Genomic DNA, 26,804 nt, shown 5'->3' with positions numbered 1-26,804 from the left:
TTTCTGTACAATTTATTGTAATTTTATATAATGGTGTAATTTTTTTTTTAAGTATACAGGCTATGATTTTATGTACAAAACAAATATGAAAATATATTTAGCAATATGTGTATTATTTTTTCTGTTTTTTATGTATTTATAAAAATTAATTACAGTAGTTATATTCAAAAATATATTATAAGAATTTTCTTCTGAAAATTATATCTTAAGAAAGAATTGTGCTATTGAACACAAGATATGGTATCTCCCGTAATAAGAGGTTAAAAGTTTATCAAAAATCAAATATCCGTAAATAAGAAGTCATATATATATATATATATGTAGATAGAACAGTTAAGTTGAGATCAAGTAATGAATGTGCTTTAAACTGGGAAAGAGAACATAAAGATGGCATCTCAGAAGATTATAAGAAAAATAATATCAACTTCATTAAGTCCAAAACCTATTGGACCATATAAGTAAGCTATAATAACATATATTTCCAATTATTTAGAATATTTCAAGTTTTACATTATATACATAATATTTCTCATTTATTTAGATCAAAAATAGAATCTTCCTAATGCAATAGAATATATATGTAATTACAATACATGAAATTATGTAATTACAAAGTAACTAATTTTGTTTAATAGCCAAGCAGTACTTGTAGATCATACTTTATATTTGTCTGGATCTCTTGGTGTTGATGTTAAAACTGGAAAACTTGTTGCTGGAGGTGCTGCTGTAGAAGCTCGTCAAGCTCTTATAAATATGGGGCATATCTTAAAAGAAGCTGGATCTAATTATGATAAAGGTCTCATTTATTTTAAATTTTTCTTATTCTCTAATTTGTTAATTTATATTTTTCAGTTCTGAAACGATCAAGAAATATGATAAACGTTATCAGCAGTGATTAATAATATTAATAATTAATTTTATTAAACATTAATAATATTTACTTTTTATATTTATTTACAGTCGTTAAAACAACAATTTTCTTACAAGATATTAATGAGTTTAATGATGTAAATGAAGTCTACAAAGAATGTAAGATTTAATTTACAGTTTTATTTATATAAGTGCATGTTATATTTGTGTATATATCCACGCACCATTTTTTTTTCCTTTAGTTTTTAAGGAGAACTATCCAGCTAGATCTACATTCCAAGTTGGAAAGTTACCAATGGTAAGAAGCAATACACATATAAATATTTACATATAATTCAAAATCTAACTGCTAACATTAAACATAAAATGTTACTGTAGGGAGCAAAATTTGAAATTGAAGCTATTGCCGTTGTGGGCGAGGTAGAAACAATTTGAATATTATAAGCAAAATTAATTTAAATTTTATATATTAATATAATATGTTTGCATTTAAGCATTTAAATATTATTTCGAATTTACTATCTTTATGTATGATGCTTTTATGATTATATTAATAACAATTTGGTTCTTTTACCATATGTATATTTAAATATAAGTTTATTTTTTAAAAACAAATAATGGGAAATATCTTTTGTAAATTATATTAAATATTTTTGTACTATTGAAAAACCTTAGAAATAAATATTTTTGGGAAGTTTCCTCTAATATTTTGCTTTATACAGGACATATAAAAAAAATAAAGAACGTAAAATAATGAATGTTAATAGTAACCTGATCAAAGTCACTAAATATTTCATATAACATTAACATAAATATTAAATTTATAAAAAAACACACTTTTAATAGTATTTCATTACAAAAAATAATACTTTGTAATAAATATCAGGTGTAGTAAAAGAAGAATTTTTATATGTTGTAAATAAATTATATTACATTATAAAAAAGAAAGAAAACATTTATGTATTTTCATAATAATTTATAATGCTATAACAAAAGTGTAACGATAAATGTAATTTTTATCTCGTAAGATAAAAGTAAAATCGTGAATATTGTAAGAATATTATATTTAAAATGTTTGTGTTTAATATCTTATTGTAATAAATAAACAAAAACGTATATAACTGTATCCTAACGAACAATATGAATGAATATGCATGATTAAAGAACAAACATGGACAACAACCAAACATAGCGGCAGATATAGATAGTATTGTGTTACATAGAAGGTGATCCGTCATTCATGATACAAATGTGGTTAGACAGATTCTATGGCTCAAAATATGATGAAGATCAAAAATAACAAAATCGAGTTTGAAAATTCATGAAGTGTACGTGAATACGAACAACCATTTCATAAAAATGCAAGAGGTAGTACCAATTTCTACTACGCTTTGTAGTACCTAAAGCAGTAGACTGTATTAGATGTTTGTAGCGTATTAAAATGTTTTAGGAATATTTTAGTGAATTGTAAAGGCGCATCCGCATTGTTTTATTACTATGGTGTGTTATTATGTCACTATTAGACGACTTGAACGTAAATCTACGTTGAGTTATATAGTTCATGTTACAGCGGTTCTACATACCTCGATATCACAACCTCTTTCACTCTTTTCGAACGAGATTTACCACGTGTGACTGTCGTTCCCGTTTCTTTTATTCGATTGTGTCTCATTTCGGTATTTTTTTTTTTTTACATACAAGTTATCATCACAATGCCACCTAAATTCGACCCCAATGAAATCAAAATAGGTATATTTTTAATATTTCATTTTAATATGTACTACAAGAATGTAAAATTTCCTCACATGTGCATATTTGTTTCAATAGTCTATCTAAGATGCGTTGGAGGTGAAGTAGGAGCAACTTCATCTCTGGCTCCAAAAATTGGCCCACTTGGTTTAGTAAGATTCTATTTTATAAATTTAAATTATTTATGAATAATATTTCTTCTAACTTTTGAGAAATTATTCTATTTTATAATTGTAAATATCAATCTTCCTCTTTCATTATTTGATTCTATTTTACATTCTATTAATAAATAAAAAACATTTATATAGTTCTTAAATATTGGTTTATATTTATAGTCTCCTAAAAAAGTTGGTGATGATATTGCCAAAGCTACCAGTGACTGGAAGGGTTTAAAAATTACCGTCCAGTTGACAATTCAAAACAGACAAGCTACAATTACGGTGGTTCCCTCTGCTGCATCGTTAATTATTAAGGCTTTGAAGGAGCCACCTAGGGACCGAAAAAAGCAGAAAAATATAAAGCATAATGGGAATCTATCATTTGATGATATCATTTCCATTGCTCGGTCAATGAGACCAAGATCTGTAGCTAAGTACCTTAGTGGTACTGTTAAAGAAATATTAGGTACATGTCAATCAGTTGGATGTACGGTTGATGGAAAACCACCAAGAGATATTATCGAAGAAATTAATGATGGAAAGCTCCAAGTCCCAGATGAATAATATGGTAAGTTTAGAGCTCCTTGCCGATATTTTCAGCACAATGTCTCATTTTATAAAATATTAGAGTTTATTATACAACTAAAATGATGGATAACTAAATAAATAAATAATATTTATATTGTTATGTAAAGTATTTGCTTCGAGCTCTGGGTAGGGGTTAGCATCCCATCCACCTGATAGCTGTAACAATTTATAATGTTGTTACAGACTCTCAGGGATATTGCTACTGAGGAGAAAACCTCAATAAAAAATCATCATTTAATATACCATAAATAGTATTTTAGTTATAAAAATTTTACATTCCTATTGTTTCAGATGTATCATAAGGAGTAAAGAATAAAACATTTTTAACATGAAGGTGTTGTATTTTTATGTATGTTCCCTCCTTTTAATGAAATAAATAAATTAAAAATGTTTTAATATATCATATACCTTGTACACAATGAATATCCATCCACACATCCATATAACATATTGTTATTACATTTATTTAATGTTAGATGTTCTAATTATAATATGTAACAAATATGTTATATAGTTAGAATAATTTGTTTGCAAATACTATACTAAAAATGATTTTTAAACATAATGTTACTATTTATCTTCACTCATATAAAATCTATCTTTACTTTAGATTTGACTATATTTCCTTTTATAAGTTAATTTTTTACCATTTTTATTGCCAAAATTTAAAGTATACTAAACTAAAGGGAAATTTAATATCATTAAATCACTATGTGTTCAATGTATTTACTAGTTAAAGTAACTATATATTTCTAAGGGAGTCATGATCAATTAAAAATTTTTCAAGTATAATTACTTTGTTACATTAGGTATAAAAAAAATATTTATAATTTATGAAATTCAGATATAAAATTGCAAATAACGACAGTTTTTAAAATGAATAAAACATTATTATTTCACCACTCTTGAAATATATTCTGTACTTTAAGTTACCATATTAAGTGTATTTATTGTTGAGAAATTTTTTAAAACATTAGAAACCAGAATTACTTGTACATTCCTTACGCATGTCTCAATGAAACTAGTTAAATTAAAACAGTAGAGAATAATGGAAAAGATTTTAATATCAAAAGACATTTCCCTATAATAGGTTTAATAATTCAGTCTCCTAAAACATATCCTCGTCCCCAATTATGACCACCAAATGTATTTCTAGCTTGTTGTGTTTGTGTTCTTTGCGTAGGAGCAGCTCCAAACCATCTGATATTACCTCTTTGAGATGGAAAATAAGATTCAAGAATTTTTGGAGTATTTAATAATTCAGGTCCACCGAGTTCTTGAGGATATTTGAATTTTAAAAACACATAAAGATGCCCCACTAGAATACCAAAAAGTTCCATCATGCCACCTCCAGAGATAATGAGATTAAATGCAAACAATACCCATGGTAAGTATACTGCTTTAAATTGTGTACCTGTTGATTTATAGAAACATACAATTAATATAAATTATGATAGAATGACTGACAAATTCATTGCCTTATGCTTATAAAAAGAAAAATACATACCAAACCAGAAATTAACAATAGCATCTTTATTCAATTGACACCAAACGTATAATATGCTGAGTACCATAGGATCCATAAGAATATGTAATTCACCAATAACTCCTATGATAACGCAGCATATCCAGTTGAATAAGAGTAAGAAACAATAATCTGCTGGTCGTCCATCGTATTCTCCACGTTCTAACCTCAACGAATAATTATATAAGAAATAACAGTTAATCAAAAAATGAAATCCCGAACCCCGATTTAAAGGGTAGAAAAACACACTGGTGGCTGCTCTCCAAATTTCAAAATTGTTTATAAACCGTTCGTTTATAAGTATTAGTGAAGTCGGATTTATTAACCCGAATCTTCCAACTAATGTGCAAACTATTGTACATAATAGCCAATATCTTGTAAAAATTGGTAAAGAATTAATCCAGTTCCTTACGTCTGACATTTTTGTAATTTTTACGTTGATATAATAATTAATATGTATAACACCAAATTCGACACGTACGTACAACTCAGTATGACAACGTATGACGTGTGATTATTTAGTGACTAAACAACGACACAATGTAGACTAGGTTAGGACATATAATAACAGATATGGTGCTAGTATGAATTATCCTGACTAACTTCCTATACTTATTCTTTTAATATTTAAGAACAAAAAATGTAAAAGAAGATACAAAATTTTAATTCCATTTCAATTACAAAAAAGAAAAAAATAGTATGAAGAAGATTTTGTAGAATTGTTCATATTTTCATGCTATAGTATAATTTCTTACAAAATCCTAAAACAAAAAATAAACGTCCTTAGAATTTACTTATATTAAATTTCTAATATAATTGTGAATTTATAAATAATATATAACTTATAAATACATATTAAAGCTTCTCCAGTAGTTACATTGTTATTATAAAGTTCTATATTACAAATACAAAAATAAATTATATAAAATTGTTTTTATTGATATAACAGCACTTCAAAAATGGTGATCAATAACAAAATTGACAGTGATTATAAAATGTACATGTATTCATATGATTATTTCATAGTAGTACTATATGAAAATTTTGTAATACTACTTATATGAAAGTTTTATATTTTAATTTTTGTTATCCCTTTCTTTTCCACAGCATTATATAACATCAAGAATAAATTATAAAATTTATTTAGAAATGTTCCATTATAAAGTATAATGTAAAACATTTGTTTCTGATATTTTAAATGTACAATAATGAGAGAGAGAAAGAGACTTTAATACAGTATGGATTGAAAATGTGAAAATTTGTTACTAAAGAATTATTACAGAATATAAAACCATACTTCCTATTTACACACGACAGCAGACATACACACATATATTAACACAACTAATCATCAGCTGTTCTCTTAACTTTTCGTTGCCTAGAACTTTGTCTGGGCGTTTTAGGAGATTTATCTGTAAGAAAGATTTTTATGTAAAATGCTATTTTTTAAATTTTATTTAATGTAAGTAAAATATGAGATACTTACTAATTCTATTTAATGTTTCTTTTGGCAACCAATCATAGTCTACATTATTAGGGTTTGATGTGCCCATTTCGACAGGAGTTCTACGAGTATTAGAAGATCGAGATTTACGACCAAGAGATGAAAGAAGTTGCTGTCCTCCTACGAGTGTCAATATCACACATGCTGCCAGAAATACATATAAGAAAATTGTTTCTCCGTCAAGACCATCATCTAATTCTATTATTTGCACTGTTTCATTATAAACAGCTTCACTAAAGTCAATACCATTCTGCAAAATTATGGACATTTGTCAATTTTTGCATCAATACTTTTAAAATGGAACATTAAATGTGTTACATACAGAATCTTTATAATTTAGATTAATATTAAAACCAAAAGGTCTTCCAGCAAGATTTTCTGATGGAATAAATGAATATGCTAATGTTACTTCGTGTTTTGGTTTTACAATTTTGTTATATACAGCAGTTGAAAAATTTTGGATATAAAAGTTAAAGTCCATTGAATAACGGAAAGAGGCATCCAAAGATTCAAGAATAAAATCATATTCTCCTTTATTGGTGAAACCAACAAGAAATTCAACTAAATTTCCAGCTGGTAATTCTAGAAAAGTAAATAAGTTACTAATTAATATGAATATTAAAAATATTAATAAGATTTCAAAAGGCTTATTATATATACCCAATGTTGATAATCCATTATAAACTGGTTTAGTAAATAATATAGTTGTATCAGCATCAGGTGAAGCAGTGGCTGTTTCATCTTCTGGTTCTTCATCTGTTATTACAGAATTATCTTCTCCTTCAATATCCACGATATCATCTATATTTTCATCTTCTTGAGCATAAACTGTAATAAAAATTTAAAATACAAACAGGATTACTTATACATAAATGGTTACAAATATATATAAAATAAAAAAACTAATTTGGTCAATATGATTTGAATTTATTATCTAAGATGTTAGTTCAAATTTACTAAATGACATTTGTGACGGTTGCATTAATTATATTTTCAATATAAATTATAGAAAAACTGGAACAGAAAAGAAAGTCATTTTTTTATATCAATATATATTACATTTGTATAATACAAATATAAATCATAACGTATGAAACAAATATTAGTTAACGATTTTTATTATCCATTACCTTTATTCGTTGTGAAAGTAATTGCAGAAATGAAGAGTAATAAAAAAATGCTAAATTTCTTCATTTTGTTGCGATGTTTTAAAACTAACTTTCCTGTTATGAAAATCGATTTATTCCACTTCTCGAGCACTCACTTCAAATCAACACTCGACTACAGTGCTTCGAAATAACACAACCTGCTACCATCTCTGCCTGCGACGTGGAAGCACAGTAACGCAATCGTCAATCCTACAACGTGGAACATTAACGTAGCGTTGGCATTAAATAAAGGACATCACAAATGAAAGGTTTCGTGTTGCCAATATACTAAATTGAATTACTAGGCTGCAGATTTGTGAATTTAAAGGTCCAAAAATCAACAGAGTAAAGATATAAAATGCAAAAATATATATAATATCCAAAACAAACTATTCGTTACAATATTTAATAAATAAAACAAATTTCTGCGGAAAATTCAATTTCTTTAATAGTGTCAGAAAGGTCTTTGTAAATATAAAACAATGAAATATAATATTTATAGAAAGATATATTTTCTGGCTACTTCGTTTCAAATCATGTATTTTTATATATTAAGCACTCTTACAATAAATTAGAGGACGTTTGGAAGCACATTCTACGGAATTATGAGAGCATTTCAGGGAAAATTCGTACATATTCATTTTCTTCAATAAATCTATATTATTCAAATACTTAAGTCTTTAAGATTCAATTACATAAGAAGTATCCATGCATCTATTCAAATATCTATCTTTTCAAACAAAAGCAGAATTTCATTTGCATATAGTATCTTCGAACATCTTTAGTAATTTCCTAAGTTAGTAATATATACATATACTTAATTAAATTTAAAAGATATATTATAATTCAAGTATTATTCTCAAGCAATTAACTATTTTTTATTCTTTAATTATAATTTTCTTTTGCTTGAAAAATTCATGTGAAAATAAACCAAAATGATTTTTAGAATCGTTCTTTACTCTTAAGCTGCTGTGCTATTGGTTCTTGCATGATATTGGTTGCGCATGGTATAATCCTGCACAGTAGAAATGAGGAGTGGGAAACTGCCAGCCCCGGGCTAAGAATGTTAGTCAGTCGATTCGTTCGTCATTCGTCGCGTTAACATCGGATAGGAGTGGTCGTTCTTCGTTACAACATACTGGTAAAATATTAAATAATATTATAGTAACTTAATTTTCTCTTTCAATAATGTTTATTATACGTTTTAATATATGTATATTACTTTCTTATTACATTACTTACTTTTAATATATATTAAATGTATTAATAAAAAGTATGTATTTTTTAGATGAAATTGAAATAATCATGCTTTTGTTTCAGGAAATCTATCTATTATAATACATAACGACTAAATGGGAGAACAGTATTGCACATTACAGAGGTAATTATATTTATTTATTATTGCTTACGTGCCTTTTAGCTTTGAACGAGCTTTCAGTTTTACATATCTTTTACCTATTTTGCTTCTTACATATCTACCTCCCCCCTTATCCACTCTATTATATTGCACTCTCTTAATTATTCTATCTCTAAAAACTAAAAACTAATAACTAAAAACTATTGCAACGTTTCTCCCCATCTTGTATTGCCCTTCTCTTCTCTATTATTGCATTTAGTTCTGTTAGTCCTTTTCCAGTCTCATTTAGTGTTTTTTCTATGTTCTTTGGTTCTCCCGTTATTTTGCATTCTTCTATTACATGTCTCAGGTTTTCTTCTTTTCTTTTACATAGTCTGCATCTTTTTTCTCCCTCTTCTTTCCAGTATTCCCTTGCTTTGGTCTTGTTTTTGTTTCTGAATCTTGTTAATATTTTTCTGTTCTTCCACTTCATTCTCCCTTCTAAGTACTTTGGTAACTCTTCTTTGGCAATTTTTCTGCAATGTATATTATATTTGGATTCCCTTATCCTTTCCCCCTCTCTTCTGTTTTTCTCTTTCTTCTTTCTTCTATAATTTGGTCTGCTGTCATCCTTTCTTGCTCTTCTCTTACTTCCATCTGTGTTCTTCCATTTCTTTCCCTTCTTTCTTGCTCTTTTCCCTTCTTGGCCATTTGCCCAATTCCTCTCTTTTTCCTTTGTGCACACCTTTAATAGTTCCTTTTTTTGATTCCAAGGCTTTCACTTCATACCTTGCTGCTCTTCTTAATGCTTTTTCTTTGATTTCTGTTAGTTTGCATTCTCCTATCAATATATAATTTGGTGTTGTCATACATATACCTAAGATTCATTTCACATATCTTCTTTGTATTCTATCCAGTCTTTCTACCATGTTACAGCTCCATACCTCTGCCCCAAACAGCGCTAAGCTCTCTACCAGTGATCTCTTGTAGTCCTGTTTGAATATTCTTTCTCCCACGTTCTACAGAGGTAATTATACTTTATTTCATAAATTAAATATCTGAAATATTTTATTTACGAAATAGGCTCATTTCATAATTTTCAACATAATTCTTTATCTTTCTACATTTTCTTTTCTTAGGTTCTTCAAAATAAAAATTATACTTGTCATGAAAAATTTCGTTAAAAGAAATTAAAAATTATTTTCTCTATGAATAAGATAATCATAAGAGAAAAATTCATGAACACGTAAATATGAGTTATTATTTATATTTTAGATAACGTAAGAAAAGAGAAAAAAAGAATGGAAAAATAAAGAATTTTGAAGAAGAAATATGAAGAAAAAGATTAAAAAGGTCTTAATAATAATAACAATTAAGATAAGAAATACAAGGTCACTTACCATCTATTGTAGTTTTACAAACATCAACGAAATTTGTAGAACATAACGGTCGTTGCGGTCAGTCAATGTAAACATCTTTAATCTCTTAGTGTTCGGACACTTTTTGTTATGATATGATCCTGAACCAAGCAGGTAGTCATATACACATGGGGGGCAATGATGGCATATATACTGTAACTACAGTATTTATTCAATTCCGTTTCAATGTTAAACATTTTAGTTCAAATTTAGAATACACAAATTTTAGAATTTCGCATATCACAAATATTTCTTCTTCTTCCATTCTCTTAACATCATATTGATAAGACATGAATATTTTTCAGAATTATTTTTTTATAACATGTTAATTTATTTTAAACATTAAAGATAGTAAATTATGTTTAAAATGTTTAATTCACGAGTTACTCATAAATATATTTTTGTAACTTATTATAATTTGCTATAAATGCTAAAGGGAATAAATTAGACTAATTATGTTTAAAACTTAATAGTTATTTTGAATATGGTTAAATGATTGATATCATCAAATGATGAAGTGATAAATTATTATATGAAATAAATTAACTATTATTTAAACTCTTTGCTTTAGGGGACATAAAATTGTGGCTTTTTTATTGTATTACTCAATATTTTTTGATGTGTAGATTCTAAAAATAAAAGTTTTAACTTTAGTAATTCCATGGTTCAAAAGTATGCGTATGTAAAGCTAAGCATTTTTTGTATATCTGACACATTGGTTTCATGGATTCAAAAATGAAGTCTAATTTTGGACATTAATGTTTCAGTTTATTGGAATTTTAATTTGTCTATTATTAAAAGGTTTCATTGGATTTCATATATCATTATTCAAATTTTTTGGACAATTATGACTGTCTCTTAAAACAAATTATAATAATTCCTATTTTGTTAAAGGTTGGCTTATTCTTTCTTCTTCTTGCTATTCCCTGGAAAGGACCTAGTTGTATTTCAAAAGTCAAGAATGTAAGTAATTTTGTATTTTGTACTTCATTTAATTTTATTTCTTGTATTTTACATTAATTATCATTAATTAAAAAATAGAATCTTTTGAAAATTTAACAAATTGGAACTTTTTATTTTTCTGAATTAAATATCGCTAAAATTTTGTTTGATACAGATAAAATTTGCATCATTTCACATTTCCCAAATAATTAATACTGTCTTTAGGAATAAATTATGTATAATATTTTATGCTTTCTTATAGAAGAATCTTCCAGCCTTCACTTCTTCTATGGAACTCGACGATTCCTATTTGATGGCGGTTTTACGATGACTTGTCTTGGACTCCAGTAGTGTTAGTGACAACGTTCGTTACATCTAATCGTAAGTCGTATGCATTTTTGTTTCTTTGGTCATTCAATCATGTCGTAGGATGAAAGGTCCGAATCTACACGGAATTTACTGGTTGTATTATATTGAATTTTTGACGAGCATAATGAATAGAGAATATATATTTTACTCGTGAGTAGCAGGACCGAATTAACCCCTTGCCGTGCTATTTAGCTAGACGAAATGCAGGCTCAACCTGTACCTGTACACGTATCGATATATTACGAATAAATAAATAATATTACTAAACAAATCTACGTAAATGAATTACGATTCAACCAAGTTAATAAAATTGCAAAATTCGCATAGGCCATGCGAATGACAATGAAATCTTCATATAATCATGTATTTCTTGGTCGGATTCATAACGCGATCGTTACATTGTAAATAAACGACTTCAACAGAACAGATGATCGCATTTTCCATATTTCATCTTGTTCTCGAATAAATTTCTTCTGCGCGAGATTCGCCTTATACTCGTGCGACTCAGTCACGTATAACGTACGTACGAAAGCTTTGAATAGGGAGATTGCACTGTATCATTCAAACGCAAAGGATTCGATATGGACAAAGAAACTAAGAGTTGTGAGAAGACCTAATATCTAACGTTGCCGATGACTATAACCATACACTTTCAGAAGTAGCTACAGTTATTGACCAACGGTCCCTTACGTGGTTTAAATATAGTGGAAAATCAATAGTTTCTGTAATATTGACGCATTGAGGAGAAATGTTTGGACGTACGGTAAGGAGTTCTTCAGGGAGTGACTCCTCCGCGAAACTTCTTCGACGAAGAGCGTTTCCGTTTCTTTCCATTAAAGCTGTTAACGTGACATGCTGGGTACCGATAAGTCGGATAAAAACAATGAAAATTATCATCGTGTCACATCGAACGTCCACATCTATGTAGCTACATGTGAATAGGATAATAGAGACACGAAAAATGATGTTACAGGATATAGGTATATATATATACATGTATTATATATGTCGGGTTAGGATATTTTGAAGCACAAAGTAATGTTTGCTGCGACGCTCGGTATAATAATGCCCGTAAAGATGACATGTAAAACTCACAAAAACAATGCTGCCAGGCTGACTCGGGCTCCTGCCCGGGGTTTGATTGTTAATACAATGTGTGTCCCACAATATTGGCACCTTTCTGTTAAGTAAAAACATTCATCCCGTGACCGTGGCTACGTTCGGTGACCAGTTGTGTCACCTCGAACCCAAGCCCACCGTCACAAATCTCGGGCAAACATAATAGGATTGAATCATAACAACTAAGTACAGCTATAACAAATAGTCTAGACTAAAGTATTGGGATCATCCCAAAAATTCCAAAAGAAAGGCCCCAATGTTCCCTCATCTCCGATATATATATATATATTTTTATTTACTTCTTTATATTCACAATTTGTCCAATTTGGACACTTGGTAGAATATTTTTAGCAGTTATATTAACATATTGGTGGCTACTGCCAGCGGAGTACCATTCTCGCGTTTGCTAAGTTATATCCTTTGTGAGGTCTGCTGGGTGTTCCTTTTTTAGCCTTCTTTCCATATTTAAAGTGTTGATTGTTTTCGCTGCTAACCGGTTTGGGTGTCGACATATATATGTATCGTATGTTTGTGTGAATAAAGAATATCTTTGGTGACAATTTGGAGTCGGTGATGGGATAGAAGGTGCTATTTCAATACTCCACATAACATTGTTTCATCTTGAAGCAACAGTGTATTGTTGTGGTGTATATGGCAAGTATTAATATGAGACAACGAGAAACGCAAAAATATCCCATTACGCTGATTTGTACTTGTTTTGAAAATACCTCGTATTTTGCATTACACTTATATATATATATATATCTAATTCTTGTAATACTAATTTTATAGCATTTTATAGGGAAGCATTTATTATTAGTAACATCATTGCATCTTTCCCGTTTTTCATAGACGAATTAGTATCAATTGCTAAGTAATTATTTCTATAATAAACAAGTGAAATCATTCTTGCATTTTACATAAATAGTAAATAAAAGTAGTGTACTGCATCTTCTGGAGTATATATACTCTATAACTCACTTTTATTCATACGTTACTTACGATACATTGTGTAAGGCATAATCTATATATCACACATATATTTCAGTGTGCACATATCGAATTTAATTCGATGGTAGCGAAGTTACTATTGATATTTCATAAGGAGCGATGTCGAGAAAGTAAGACAGCTCGAGCAGCGGGAAGCACAGTGTACCTCATATCGAACAATGCATGGGTGACAAGTTATAATATACCATATATATAATAAACCATAATATTCAGCAAAGTACTCACAAACGCATTTCTAAAGTTGTGTTGGTGCGCGATCTCCATGTATGCTGCATTGCTTCTGTGGCGGCACTCGACAAGCCAAATACCACCGCTCGACGCTAACTAGTGTCGGACGACAGCAGCGCAGTGGTTAGCGCCTTAGGTCACGAACGTTCGGGACCCGGGTTCGATTCCCGGCGCCCGTGATCCTATTTTTCTTCCACGCATCAAAATAGGAGAATAATTAGCAGTACCCCAGCAGCGACATGTACAGCCGGCAACTTACTATTATCATCGACAACATAACGCACCCTTCTCCACAAACATAACGGGCAAGCTAAGCGGAGAAAGTGACTCGAAAGAGTAGTATGTCATTGTTTTGGTCGATGCCTTCACTAAATTCATATACCTACATCACACTCGCAAAATAGATTCCCTTAATACCGTTAAAGCGCTTAAGTCCGCTATATTTTTATTCGGCAGTCCTTGCCGGATAATAACGGATCAAGGGAGATGCTTTGCGGGTAAAGAATTTCAAGAGTTCCGTCAAAGTAAACAAATTTAATTTCACTTAATAGCAACCGGTGCTAGTAGAGCTAATGGGCAGGTAGAGCGTACTATGGGTGCGCTGAAAAATATGTTTGCTACAGTAGAAACGACCGGGCGGTCATGGCAAGATGCGACATGCGAGATGTGACTAAGTCGAGTCCGTTAGAATTACTAATGGATAAAACAACAAGACCCTACGTTTTATTGTTACCCGACAATATTGAAGAAAGAGAAATAGATATCTTTGATGTAAGACAACAGGCGGTACACAACAGATCAGCGCTAAGTATGACGAAGATAGATTCGACAAGACGAAAACTAAAGTAGTAGTTAGACTCAATCTTGGCGACTTTGTATTACGCAAAATGAGGAAAGGAAACAAACTAAATTAGATCGAAAATTTACATTTACAATAGCGGAGATTTTGGAAGGAGATAGGTTAATTTTAAAAACATTGGACGGTAAACAATCATATAAATACAGTCATGATAGATTAGAAAAAGTACCAGATAATTGTATTCCTGCTGAATTGGATGTTTGTCGTGATGACAAGAGCAGTGACAATGACGATATGAGTATCGGATCTCGGAAGATCATTAGCACTATGACCATAACATTTGTCAGAGTAAGTTCACACGCGCCAAGGGTAACAATGTTACGAAGGTCAGTGAAGTCGTGTGATAAGTTCACACGCGCCAAGGGTAACAATGTTACGATACTCTGTGTGGTCATAGGATGTAGGAAAACGAGATTTATTTGGGTACGAAATCGAGAATAGTGCATCATGTCATTACGACCGGACTGGTAATCCACAAGATGCAACAATCCGATCAAAATTTTTGTTGTTGAACTGGACCCTTGGATTATTTGGACATTTAATTAAAATTATAAATAACGTCAGTTGCATTAAGCCTAATGTTGAGAAAACTCGATATCGATATTTGCGATAGCGCAAATCAATTTATTTAAAATATCTCCTGATATTCCGTTTCTTTTTTAGCAACATATTTATCTCAATATTTTTTTGTACAAAAATCGATTTAATTTATGCAAACAGAAAGAATGAAAAAATAATAATTATGAATCTCCACTGAAAAAATAATGTAAATGTTAAATGTATTAAATGTTTGCGTGATGAATGCCATGCTTTGTAATCTGATCCTTCTTGGAAGTGAACCATTTTGCAATGAACTTGCTGTACATGCAGCCAACGAGCATTGAAGAAAAACAGGTAACTTTGAATACTGTGTAACTATGTAACTTTGAACGTCTGCGTTCTAATTTCGTGCCAACAGAATTGATCACTTCAATAAAGATAAAAGAGAGCAGATTATGACGCATGGTGTTGACGTTGACATTAAAGTATATTACGATGTAATACTATATAACTGCTAAATAATAGAACGAGATGAATTTAAAATCCGACTCACCCATCTATAGCGCGCCGTAATTTTAAATATCACAGTCGGTCATGTTTTTGTTATAATATGTATCATTAGAATGTACGGATGAGTAGTGCCGACTAGCTTGATAATGCTACTAGCATATATTCCCATTTTCGGATTACCTAAAAGTTTTCTTAAAAGGGATAAACGATTCTGATATTTCACTACCTTATTGTATTTATTCTTCAGTTTTATTTAATCCAACAAATTTATTCTATTTATTTAATCCTAATAAATTTATTATACATATATTACTTAGTTTGATTTCATTCAAATTCCTCCATAACCAACTCTGAAATGTAATTATCGTTATAATTTATAGAGGAAGCTGTTCTTGACGACAGCGGATGGAGTTCTTCAGGACGAGGAGAACCCATGCGTCCGGGAATAGGTGAGTTGGAAGGTGAGAAATTTATTTCTGTTATATTCTTTTTGTCTTGTATCGTCTCTCGTTCCTTTCGGACCCTCTCGCCCCCTCTCTTTATTTCGGCTAAGGAGAGTTTTCTAAACCAACGTACCGATAGCTTTCTATTGTGACTCCACATCCACATGTTTCATGTACTTGGTATCCGTGTATAACTATGTCTACCGCCGCTTTGATTAATTTCAGTGTAACTAAAATGTCAATTATGGCTGCAGTAACCGTTCCAAAATTCCATAAATTCATTCCAAAATTTTGTCGCTCCTCGCTATAGTGTTCAGAATTACTGTTTTCCCTGTTGGGAACATGGCATGATCTCCAAAGGTGTCAACGTCCTTTTGCGTATATATCCCACTTGTAGCTAGTGGTCTAAGTTGTGATCATTGTTCCCTTATCATATGTCCATTAAAAGAATATGACGGTCGAAATGGCCTAACGCAGAAGTAGCTTAGAAGCTCTGTACGACTCTGAGTGGTAGGATGGAAGTACTCCGTCCAATGGACCATAAAATTCCTTTTCCTCTACTTGTTTATGATAAGTAACTCACATGCAATATGTATAAAGGATTTAGATCCTTCGCCTGTTTCTATAGTCGATGACCTTAATTCGTATGTTCCTCAGTTGGTCATTGTGAACATGAACTAGTTTGTTTGTTTATGTGTATTTTATAATGTGATACCCTTTACATTAATTTTAACATTGTTATTTCTCAAGATATCTAGTACCTTAGGGCCTAGGACCTGTGCACTAGTCTGAAGATTTACCTTTACTGGATCAAGGTGTAGGTCAATCAGAATCAAGCGCGTGTACATCTGTTTTCATATCTTTCTTGCGAATACGTGATCATCCATGCTTGCATTGTCCAAGGGGAATTCCGTATAGTAGAATCTTGAATACCTTTTATCTAAGAACTTCATGGAATCTTCTTAAGTCTTTCGTATCTCTATTGCTTTCTTCTAAAAGCGGAATTTCCTTCAGACAAATCACGTAACACATATATACATTATTAATATACAGGATGATTGGTAACTGGTGGTACAAGCGGAAAGGGGGTGATTCTACGCGAAAAAAGAAGTCGAAAATATAGAATAAAAATTTTTCGTTTGAGGCTTTGTTTTCGAGAAAATCGACTTTGAATGTTCGCTCGGTACGCGTGCACTTTATCACATTTCGTTATAACGGATCTCACTGTAGATCGTTGTCTCGATTGACGTTATGTTGATAAACACTTCCAATGTGACCGAAGTGTTTTCCTACCTATTAACTTACTATCTGACTTTTATCGCTATCCACTACCAGTACCTATTGGTCTACCATCATGTCTACATACAGCAATCGGGAATATACGGACATGATACTTTCGTTAGGTGCATGTGATGGTAACGCATCAACCGCAGCTGATCATTACAGACACTGGTATCCCAATCGTCGACATCCTGACAGACGTGTTATTCAAAGAGCAGAACGAACCCTCGGCGAATATGGTTCTTTTGAAAAACTTAGACGACATGGTGGTCGTCAACGACGCGTTAGTGTAAATGTTGAAGAGCAAATACTAAAGGACGTTTTGGAACATCCTGACATAAGTGCAAGAAACCTTTCTTTACGGTATAATCTTAGTTGCTTCACGATTCTTCGAATTCTACACGAAAACAACTTACATGCTTATCATATCACCAGAGTACAAGGACTCATGCCTCATGATAAGATTTCGCGAAAGGCATTTTGTCGTTGGTTGCTTCAACAGCATGCCAACGATGCAGAATTTCTGTTAAAAATTTTATGGACCGATGAAAGGAAATTTACAAGGGACGGCATGTTCAATGTCCATAACGTGCATAATTGGCAAAATGAGAATCCTCACTTTATTCTTGAAACACATTTTCAAATAAGATGGAACGTAAACGTCTGGGCTGGCATAATCGGACATCTAATTATTGGGCCATATTTTTTCGAAGGAAATGTAACGTCAGAAGCATATTTCGATTTCTTACAAAACAAATTACCGGAATTATTAGAAGATGTACCACTGAGAACTAGAGGAAGTTTAATTTTTCAACAAGACGGTGCACCGTCACATTTTAGTCATCATGTGAGAGATTTTTTAAACCAACATTACCAAGGCTGGATTGGTAGTGCTGGAACAATAACTTGGCCATCACGCTCTCCTGACTTAACTCCGCTTGACTTTTATTTATGGAGCCATATTAAATCAATTGTCTATTCTGGAGAAATCGCAAGTTGCGAGCAATTGAAAGAAAAGATTATTGTAGCCTTTCATACTTTAAAACAATCGAATACGTTAGAAAATGTTCATAGAAATTTAATTAGAAGAGCAGAAGTATGTGTTTGGCAGAATGGGCAACATTTTCAGCAATTTTTGTAATAATAAACTTTATGATTACTTCATATTATTTCATTATTTTTGCCGTTACGGCAAAAACAAACTTAAACTGCAACAATATCCATCGAGACAACGATCTACAGTGAGATCCGTTATAACGAAACGTGATAAAGTGCACGCGTACCGAGCGAAAATTCGAAGTCGATTTTCTCGAAAACAAAGCCTCAAACGAAAAATTTTTATTCTATATTTTCGACTTCTTTTTTCGAGTAGAATCACCCCCTTTTCGTTTGTACCACCAGTTACCGACCATCTTGTATATATGTATATATATATATACAAGCTCAGATAAGAAACTTAAAAGGTGACCTTTATCTTTTTTAATCGCATTATTTTTTTCAAAAATTTTTTTACACGTCACTTAGTAAACTAGTCCTATTTTTAAAAAGTTATTCCATTTTAAAGGATGTAAAAAGAATTTAAAGACGATAAATAAAACCGCAAATCTTTATTAAAATGTATAATCTTTATTAATAATAATCTTTATTAAAATATATATTACAGTTAATAAATAAGTTTTATTTATTTGCTATATACCCAGTTTCATGAATTGCATAGAAGTTTTAACAGATTCCAACAACATGCTTTCAAGGAACGCCACTAGAGGGCATTCTTAGAAAAAGTTTTCCAAAATGTGTCTTTAATTAGTCTTGAGCATGCTTTGAGCTTTCTTTTATCTTTCTGCAATTATTGGATAGATAAGCCTGTTTGAAGAATCTGCTAAAGAGAATGAAATAGCTGAAGTATAACAACAGACCAATTTTGACGTTGTAGGATTTAACGTGACAGTCAATTTGATCGTTTCTTATATAGTTGTAAGTCATAGTAGCTATAAAACAACCCCACACCATCTGTAGTGTCTGTAGCGTTGTGATCAACATGGCAAACCATCTTGGTAGATTGAATCGCATTACTTTTAGAGCATAATAGGAATACATCCAGGAATGAACAAAGTAATTTATTGCGCAATTCCATCTGGAGTGTGGTGCATTCTCTATAAAACACAACCATGAATAGAGAAGAACTGTTATATGATGATACCAATGTAAAAATTTCAATGGCTGCTTCCGTAGCACAATGAAGACTGTATCACCAAACTCCACGATCTTTGATACAATGAACATTAAGGTCCAAAAAGTCATCACGGGATCATATGTTATATAACTGAAAAGAACATAATTACATTCTTACTACGAATTAATATTTTGGAAATATTGCAATATTGTTTTAATTAATAGTTTATAGCCGAAAATGCAGCAGAATTCTAGCATTAAAATATAAATTAGCTAAATAGGATCAAATTCCAAGCTATTCTCCCAAATCTCTCCTTTATCTATTTTAAACGAAACGTGTAATGATAGAAAGAATTTGTAAGATCAGCGGTTTCCTGGCAGAAAATTGTCAGGGGAGGCATCAAAATTTTTTAATAAGATATTAATTTTCATACCATAATATCTATAAATAAATAAAACTTCATATCGCAATGCACATATATGTTACAACAAATCCTTGTTATTATTCTGTTAATTGTAGTTTTCTGTTGTAATAAGGTTTTTATTTTTAAAACATATCTATGTTATTATATTTATTAAAAAATAAAAGCTAGAGAGGCGCGGAAAAAGGTTTTTTTTCGGGGAGTCGTAGTATTTAGTATAAAGGTTGAAAACCGCTGTGTATTGTCATTTTAAGGTGAATGGCAGTTTTTAACGAAACTAAGCTCTTTGTACATTAGACCGATGTGTTTTTTACTCGTATTCTGCATAAAAATGTTAAGATACTTATATCTGTTTTAGTATCTTTTAAATTTTAACATAAAAACTATTTTATAGACAATGTTTAAGTAGCAATTAGTTCTGAACTTACTATTCTATTGAAACTATTTTAATAGCTAAAATAAGATATAAATGTGAAATTTCCCTACCTGATACAGACACTATATTGAAATCCATAATGACGTAATACGTGATATAATTCTGATCCCATCCGGAGGAATCCAAAAATGGAGAACACTGCAAGCGAGGCATTCCACAAAGCGAGCGTTCCTCTCAGCTCGAACTTTGGTCTACTGGACATGAAATATTTTCCGGCAAAAATTAGGATAATGTAAAAGAGACAGTAGCAGAAACAATACGGATAGTGGTTCGTAATCCGCATAACAGTATTCGAATAAGCGAGTCTTTTTTCGAAGTTAAAGACGTATGAATAATTAGGTATGGTGGTCGGCATATAATCCAATTTGTCCATCTTTTTTCCGCTGGTCGTCAAAAATTTAAAAAGTCACAACCTTTGCCTATGTCACCAATCTGCTGAAAAGAGAGGAAAATTTCAATTATTGAAATACTTTCCCATTTTTTATTTCGTTAGTGGTTTCCATCAAATTGAAGTAGACGCGAAAGAAAGATTCGATACAGCTTTTACCACTCCGCGTGTGCACTACGAATTTTTGCGAATACCCTTTGGTTTAAAAAAATGTAACCATCCACCACCTTCCAACAACTCACAGACCAGGTACTAACCGATGTAACAGTTTTATAAATTTATGTCTAGATTTTCGATAAGTAGAATATCTCGCGGTTAATCGGACAGCTAACAGGAACGTTTTCAATTATTACTTGTGTAATGCGACGAACGGAGAACTGTTTGTGTAGATTCGCACCTTCAAGCACTAGGTAGCTGTGAGTAAATTGTTCGCGGTTGAGAATCGATTCAGGTAAAAAGTTATCAGAGTCGTAACGCAAGCGGATTTACGGAAATTCTCGCAAGGGAAGATTCATTACTCGTTAATTCTCGCATGCTCGATCTTTCAACGATTTTTACGCCTTACATCGGTGTGATACGCAAAGCCACTGTCGTCCAAAAAGTAATACCCGTTTTGAGATAACAATAATGCATTTTAAAAAGATTTATTGATTTATAATTTCGATACATATACTAAGTCATTTTGATTAAACGCTTATCGTAGCAATGTTCGAGTTTTTTAATATCGACGTCATACATTTGCCATACCATTGGTTCATATAACCATTTTATGCAGTGCTTTAAATCATTGTTTTTTGCAAAGTATTATATTTGAATAGAACATTAAGTTCGCAAAAGAAATACTATGAATATCATTTGCTATAAAATCACGAACGTGTCTTTGAGCTCTTCTGTAATGGGAGACATCCCATTATTGAATTAGTATTTTAACAGCATTACCGATATTAACAAATAGAAACACCAGTTTCATTGGAAATCTAACGACACATTAACCCTTAGAGCGCTATGGACGCATATACGCGTCTGGCGAAAGCTATCGGTGTGGACTAAGGGCACATATATGCGTTTTCTGTAAGTGTCCGGCATGGACTAAGGACGCATATATGCGTTTGTCAATTTTTCCTACTAATACTAATAATACTATTACGTTTGTGTGAGATAAATATAAATGCATTCCTTAGTAACGGCAGTAAATAAATGCCAATAATGCCTCGTTATAACAGTTGACTACCTGTTTCGCGGACAGTCGCATCTAATTATCAAGAAGTGTTGTTCGTGTGAAAAATAAGAGAATGTAGAAAATAAGATGTCGGATTATGTATCGGTAATTGTTTTGACATTTTTCACACAAAACTGAATTATTAATTTCTGTTAGATTTACTAAATTTAGTTTTCTAGTTTATTGTTCTCTAGTTTATTACCCAAATTCTAGTTTATTGTACATTTCAATGTTTATAATAAATAATTAATACTAAAAAATAACGCTCTTGAACCATTTAATCTCGTGCAAAAGAATTACCATAACTTATTACGATTTGCGCTTTGAATAGTCAATCAACAGAGTTCAGTCTAGCGAAAAAGTACTCCGTCCATAGTGATCGTCAGCGCTGTCCGTACGGACCGCATAGGCCGCGAGTATTCAGTACTCTAAGGGTTAGCGGAAAGCGAGATTATTCAACTGTATTGTGCATTGCTGGAAAAATAACTAATGTATGAAACGCAGGTCTGATTAGCTGTTTCGTATAAACATAACGCAATCATGAAGATAAGCATACGTATTTTCCAAAAGTGTTATACTTTTTTATCCCTGACCCCTCATCCAGCTAATCATTTTTTCCAGCAATGCACAGTACAGGCTTACGATGGGACCTCGCACCAATAAATTCAATTCACATTATACCGGGTCATTCAGAATGTTGAAGTAATTACTTCAAGAAAACTCCACACCTTTTCTTTTGTATATCCGTGACCCGGAAACCGCTGTTACGAAGAGAATAGAATTTAGTGAAAAAAATTCGAAATAATGAGAAGTCCATATTATTGTGCCCTTGAATATGAATTTTGTTTCGGATTACAAGGTATAGAAACAAAAGAGCTATAAGTAGATTTCTATTGTTATTTCTTGTAGCTTTCGATTAGAGCTACATACAAAGGTTAACTTTTTATTCGTGTCCTTTGCTATAAATATATGAACGTGCCCTTTATCATATCTTCTTTTTATTGTATTGTAACACTGTAAAAGTGAGGATCTGGATCAGCATACACTATACCTGTACTTATACTGTTTCGACCGTTCGCGGGGAGATGCGATCTCGCAGAATCGCGCCAACGGGAGTCGTAAATTCCCATTACGATTTAAATAATCGACGCCACGAATCGTTCGATCCCTTATTACTTTTGCGATAATATGGGTGGTTGAGTGAACATAACGCTGATATTAACAGGTTAATATATATCCTCAAAGATACAACAACTTCAATGTGATACAAGGTTACATATGTGGAATGATTGGGATTCGTCTTAGGATTGCGATGATGTATTTTCTATCGATCGACTGTCTTCGACTTGGAGATTCTGATGACTTAACTTCTGACTCCTGCTGTTTGTTGAACTATGTTTTAACTCGAGTTGATGTTAACTAACTGTTCGCTCTTATGTTATTACGGAGAAAAAACTCGGTATGAGTGTGGCCTTTAAACAAGGAACGCGGATTTGTTGTTCACATTTTTCGTTAGGAAAGTGAAGGCAATGATCCGCGATGCCGATTGGTTGTGACTTACGTTAATGAAAGAAGAGATGAGGAGGAAGCCTCTTACCAACGTGGCTCGTGGGTGACCTTATTCATGGGAAAGGAGTTATGGGAAAAGTATTAGTACTTTGAGTCCATAATAAAACGATAACAAAGTTCATCATATTTTTACCCCTATCGCATGCGACAATTAATCGAAAGCTGCCAGGAGAACTTCTAAAAATTTGAAGATAAATCATCGAAGAAGGTGTTTACTTACTGTTAGAATCCGAGTTATTTTGAAATAAAATGTCAAAACACGCCGACTTTTCGAAAATAAAGGATTAACATTAGGATGTCAAGTTTTTAAAAATAGAATTGCTTCGCTGTTTTTCAGCAGTGTATCAGGCGATTATATGATGTAATCAACCGATTCTCGTGCTATGAAATGCCAAGAAACTAATATTGACTAAAATTGGCTTCTCAAGTGTTTTGTATCCGATATAGAAAGTAAGAAAAAAAAAAAAAAAATATACATAATCGAACATAGATATCTTCCTTTCGGAAGTCGATGTAACAAATAATATCGAGTTTAAAATTCTACCAATTTTATATAACGGATCAAGCCAATCAACAAATTTAAGCCATCCGCTTTTAAATTATGAAAGTAATCTTTGTGCCGCCTAATATTACTTCATTTATTCACTATTCGATCCCAATTAATCGAGATACAATATACTTGTAAATTTCGAAAATTTTGTAAACTATTAAAACTTATAAGATATAGACACGTTTAAAATTTCAGGACAAAAGATCTCAATAAGGATAAAGTTTACACACACCATAGCACTAATTCAACTATAAATTTTTCTAAACACGAAAGGTTCGCACCGGATAAATTTTTTAATAAACTTATTAACGTTTCGAGAGAATGTTAGCGAAAATTTTTCGCCTCATATTTACTTTGCCACACGGAAAATTCTGAGTCTCAATGCCCGTGCTTATACTCGTATATTTATATTATTATATTGCACTTCCGAAACACGATCGTTAATTTGCTTGTCGAAAAATAGAGTAGGTATTTGAATGTTGCTGCTTACAATTCAATATTCCTTCGATATAATAATCCACTTTGGTGTTCAGTTTCTACGCAAGCGTTTCCCGGATCCAAATCTCACAGAGTTTTCTCTTCGCGAACGTTTCACTCCGCAATGATAAGCGATAGATGATAATAAGCAATTCAGGATCTACCTAGCTCCTTCTGTAATTACCCCACTCTTGATAATATATAAATATTTATAACGCGGACACATAAACACGAGAAAGGTATATTTTTTTATCTTAGCATATATTTATGCAAACATGATGTTTATATATTACATATCCTTATTACACGCTTAGTATATAATATATATATATACGATACGATATGAGAAGAAGAAATGCGTCCTATGTCTATAAATAAAAAAGGTGAAACGATCGAGTAGACAAAACATCACGTTGGGTATTTGGCTTTTCTACACAATTTCGTTCAACTACATTCAACACATTCATACAACTACATTCGGCGACAAAGCTATTAACACAACTTAAAATTTCGACACTGAAGACAAATACTGAACATAGACATTTTAAATACATTGTTTAATAGGTGTTTAATTTTACGATTTTTGGGATATGCAAATTTATCGTCGCAAATCTCCAGTGATCGTGGCCGGTAATATTAATATTAATCCATACGCTGGTATAGAAGCACGATTATAGGCAAAATTTATGAAGTGTGAATACTTGGAAAGTAAGATATATAGTTGGTCACGTATAGAAATAGAATGTTCGAAATGCAGGCATTTATGATATATTTAAAAATTATGAATTTTTATTCTGATTTCAAAAAATCTACTTTTTTTTATTGTGCCAATAAAAAATAATATTTTGTGTAATTTACGATGTTTACATCATCGCTACATACTTTTTTTGCAGTTCGTCTCATTATTGTAGATCAGAAACTCTAATGAAAACGAAATCAATCTCGATTTGTCGTCGAGTCTATATGGTAATAACGAATAATCTAACGAAAAGCTCAGTAATATTACCGTAATCAGTAAAATATAAGTGTCTTATAGTTTTGTTTTGGGATGTAAAATAGCACCTTCCACGGTAATAAACGCGTATTTGACACGATTAGTTTTCCATCGTAAAATCTGGAAAGAATCGTTTGTCAGATCGAACTTTGTAATTTGTTTAAACTTCTGTAATATATTAGATTTTGTTTTGGGATGTAAAATAGCACCTTCCATGGTAATAAACGCGTATTTGACACGATTAGTTTTCCATCGTAAAATCTAGAAAGAATCGTTTGTCAGATCGAACTTTGTAATTTGTTTAAACTTCTGTAATATATTAGATTATATAGATTTATTTGAAGGTGTGTTTTTTTTTACCAAAATATTTACATATTTATTTTGCTGCATATAAATTTAACACGATTATTTCGCCCTTCAGTCGCTTAATGTTTAAGATACTGATATTTATTAATTAATTTATTATTTATTTATTAATTTATTTATTTATAATTTATAATTATTTATTTATTAATTAAGATAAGATATTTATTAATTCGAGTATATATATGCTAATAGTACAGAATAAAGTCTTAAAGTCTCAAAGGAATCATGGGTCGTAACCCAACTGTCTTTTTTCCTTTTTCGACAAAGATATCAATATTCTAATTACTCTTAAATTGTATTTAGTTGCCATGTGTTCACATCTATATTTATATTTAATGAGAAAATAGCGTGATATTTATAAAACAGCAGGAAATTAGCTGGTGAAATGTGTCAGAATACAGGAATAATAAGAGACCCCCCTACGTTCAGAAAGCATTCCGTAACAAATTCACCACCTTCAAGCATTTCAAATGACTTCTTCATTCCCTTTCGACGAGGATTTTTACCGTTGGATGCTACATAAGCAACAAAAGATTACTAATGTTGACGGTCGATGACTAGGAAAAGCTAAAGTTTTTCAGAAACGTGCTGCGGAAATTTACTGTCTCTTTCA

The 26,804-nt window shown here is 31.3% G+C and overlaps 5 protein-coding genes across 6 annotated transcripts; 2 read left to right on the top strand and 3 right to left on the bottom strand.

Annotated features, from left to right (window-relative positions):
* Positions 1–179: 179 nt before the first annotated feature.
* LOC126925763 (2-iminobutanoate/2-iminopropanoate deaminase) lies at positions 180–2,562 on the top strand. The gene is made up of 6 exons (XM_050741709.1): positions 180–458; positions 636–796; positions 961–1,029; positions 1,113–1,168; positions 1,249–2,238; positions 2,321–2,562. Exons 1-5 carry the CDS (start codon positions 388–390, stop codon positions 1,303–1,305), a joined length of 414 nt encoding a protein of 137 aa, XP_050597666.1. The 5' UTR covers positions 180–387; the 3' UTR covers positions 1,306–2,238; positions 2,321–2,562.
* Positions 2,476–3,698, top strand: LOC126925755 (60S ribosomal protein L12). The gene is made up of 4 exons (XM_050741696.1): positions 2,476–2,619; positions 2,698–2,771; positions 2,955–3,345; positions 3,657–3,698. The coding sequence occupies exons 1-3, from the start codon at positions 2,583–2,585 to the stop codon at positions 3,339–3,341; spliced, it is 498 nt and encodes a 165-aa protein (XP_050597653.1). The 5' UTR covers positions 2,476–2,582; the 3' UTR covers positions 3,342–3,345; positions 3,657–3,698.
* Positions 3,699–4,233: 535 nt separating this feature from the next.
* On the bottom strand, positions 4,234–5,438 carry LOC126925744 (derlin-1). The gene is made up of 2 exons (XM_050741669.1): positions 4,873–5,438; positions 4,234–4,779 (listed from the first exon to the last, which is right to left on the bottom strand). Exons 1-2 carry the CDS (start codon positions 5,309–5,311, stop codon positions 4,466–4,468), a joined length of 753 nt encoding a protein of 250 aa, XP_050597626.1. The 5' UTR covers positions 5,312–5,438; the 3' UTR covers positions 4,234–4,465.
* Positions 5,439–5,808: 370 nt separating this feature from the next.
* Positions 5,809–7,803, bottom strand: LOC126925739 (translocon-associated protein subunit alpha). The gene is made up of 5 exons (XM_050741656.1): positions 7,525–7,803; positions 7,055–7,222; positions 6,717–6,976; positions 6,377–6,644; positions 5,809–6,302 (listed from the first exon to the last, which is right to left on the bottom strand). The coding sequence occupies exons 1-5, from the start codon at positions 7,586–7,588 to the stop codon at positions 6,235–6,237; spliced, it is 828 nt and encodes a 275-aa protein (XP_050597613.1). The 5' UTR covers positions 7,589–7,803; the 3' UTR covers positions 5,809–6,234.
* An 11,461-nt stretch (positions 7,804–19,264) lies between these two features.
* Positions 19,265–24,959, bottom strand: LOC126925619 (elongation of very long chain fatty acids protein 6-like). Of its 2 annotated transcripts, none has more exons than XM_050741397.1 (3): positions 24,845–24,959; positions 20,679–21,060; positions 19,265–19,921 (listed from the first exon to the last, which is right to left on the bottom strand). In XM_050741397.1, the coding sequence occupies exons 2-3, from the start codon at positions 20,999–21,001 to the stop codon at positions 19,402–19,404; spliced, it is 843 nt and encodes a 280-aa protein (XP_050597354.1). In that variant the 5' UTR covers positions 21,002–21,060; positions 24,845–24,959; the 3' UTR covers positions 19,265–19,401. The 2 variants fall into 2 exon arrangements, with proteins under 2 accessions (XP_050597354.1, XP_050597345.1); XM_050741388.1 differs by having other exon boundaries at positions 20,679–21,063; positions 24,845–24,957.
* Positions 24,960–26,804: the final 1,845 nt, after the last annotated feature.

This window comes from Bombus affinis, chromosome 2 (assembly GCF_024516045.1).
Source record: "Bombus affinis isolate iyBomAffi1 chromosome 2, iyBomAffi1.2, whole genome shotgun sequence".
NCBI lineage: Eukaryota > Metazoa > Arthropoda > Insecta > Hymenoptera > Apidae > Bombus > Bombus affinis.
This window is presented reverse-complemented; position numbering and strand designations above follow the sequence as displayed.

Bases quoted from the DNA above. Each gene is read 5' to 3' on its own strand.
- LOC126925744 (XM_050741669.1), bottom strand. From the start codon at position 5,311: ATGTCAGACGTAAGGAACTGGATTAATTCTTTACCAATTTTTACAAGA. The intron at 4,780-4,872 runs GTATGTATTTTT...ATAAATCAACAG, and splicing joins TATTGTTAATTTCTGGTTTG to GTACACAATTTAAAGCAGTA.
- LOC126925763 (XM_050741709.1), top strand. From the start codon at position 388: ATGGCATCTCAGAAGATTATAAGAAAAATAATATCAACTTCATTAAGT. The intron at 459-635 runs GTAAGCTATAAT...TTTGTTTAATAG, and splicing joins AAACCTATTGGACCATATAA to CCAAGCAGTACTTGTAGATC. The intron at 797-960 runs GTCTCATTTATT...ATTTATTTACAG, and splicing joins TGGATCTAATTATGATAAAG to TCGTTAAAACAACAATTTTC.
- LOC126925755 (XM_050741696.1), top strand. From the start codon at position 2,583: ATGCCACCTAAATTCGACCCCAATGAAATCAAAATAG. The intron at 2,620-2,697 runs GTATATTTTTAA...TTGTTTCAATAG, and splicing joins CCCCAATGAAATCAAAATAG to TCTATCTAAGATGCGTTGGA. The intron at 2,772-2,954 runs GTAAGATTCTAT...TTATATTTATAG, and splicing joins AAATTGGCCCACTTGGTTTA to TCTCCTAAAAAAGTTGGTGA.
- LOC126925739 (XM_050741656.1), bottom strand. From the start codon at position 7,588: ATGAAGAAATTTAGCATTTTTTTATTACTCTTCATTTCTGCAATTACT. The intron at 6,977-7,054 runs GTATATATAATA...TTACTTTTCTAG, and splicing joins TAATGGATTATCAACATTGG to AATTACCAGCTGGAAATTTA. The intron at 6,645-6,716 runs GTATGTAACACA...ATAATTTTGCAG, and splicing joins ATCTAAATTATAAAGATTCT to AATGGTATTGACTTTAGTGA.
- LOC126925619 (XM_050741397.1), bottom strand. From the start codon at position 21,001: ATGGACAAATTGGATTATATGCCGACCACCATACCTAATTATTCATAC. The intron at 19,922-20,678 runs GTAGGGAAATTT...TGTTCTTTTCAG, and splicing joins CAATATAGTGTCTGTATCAG to TTATATAACATATGATCCCG.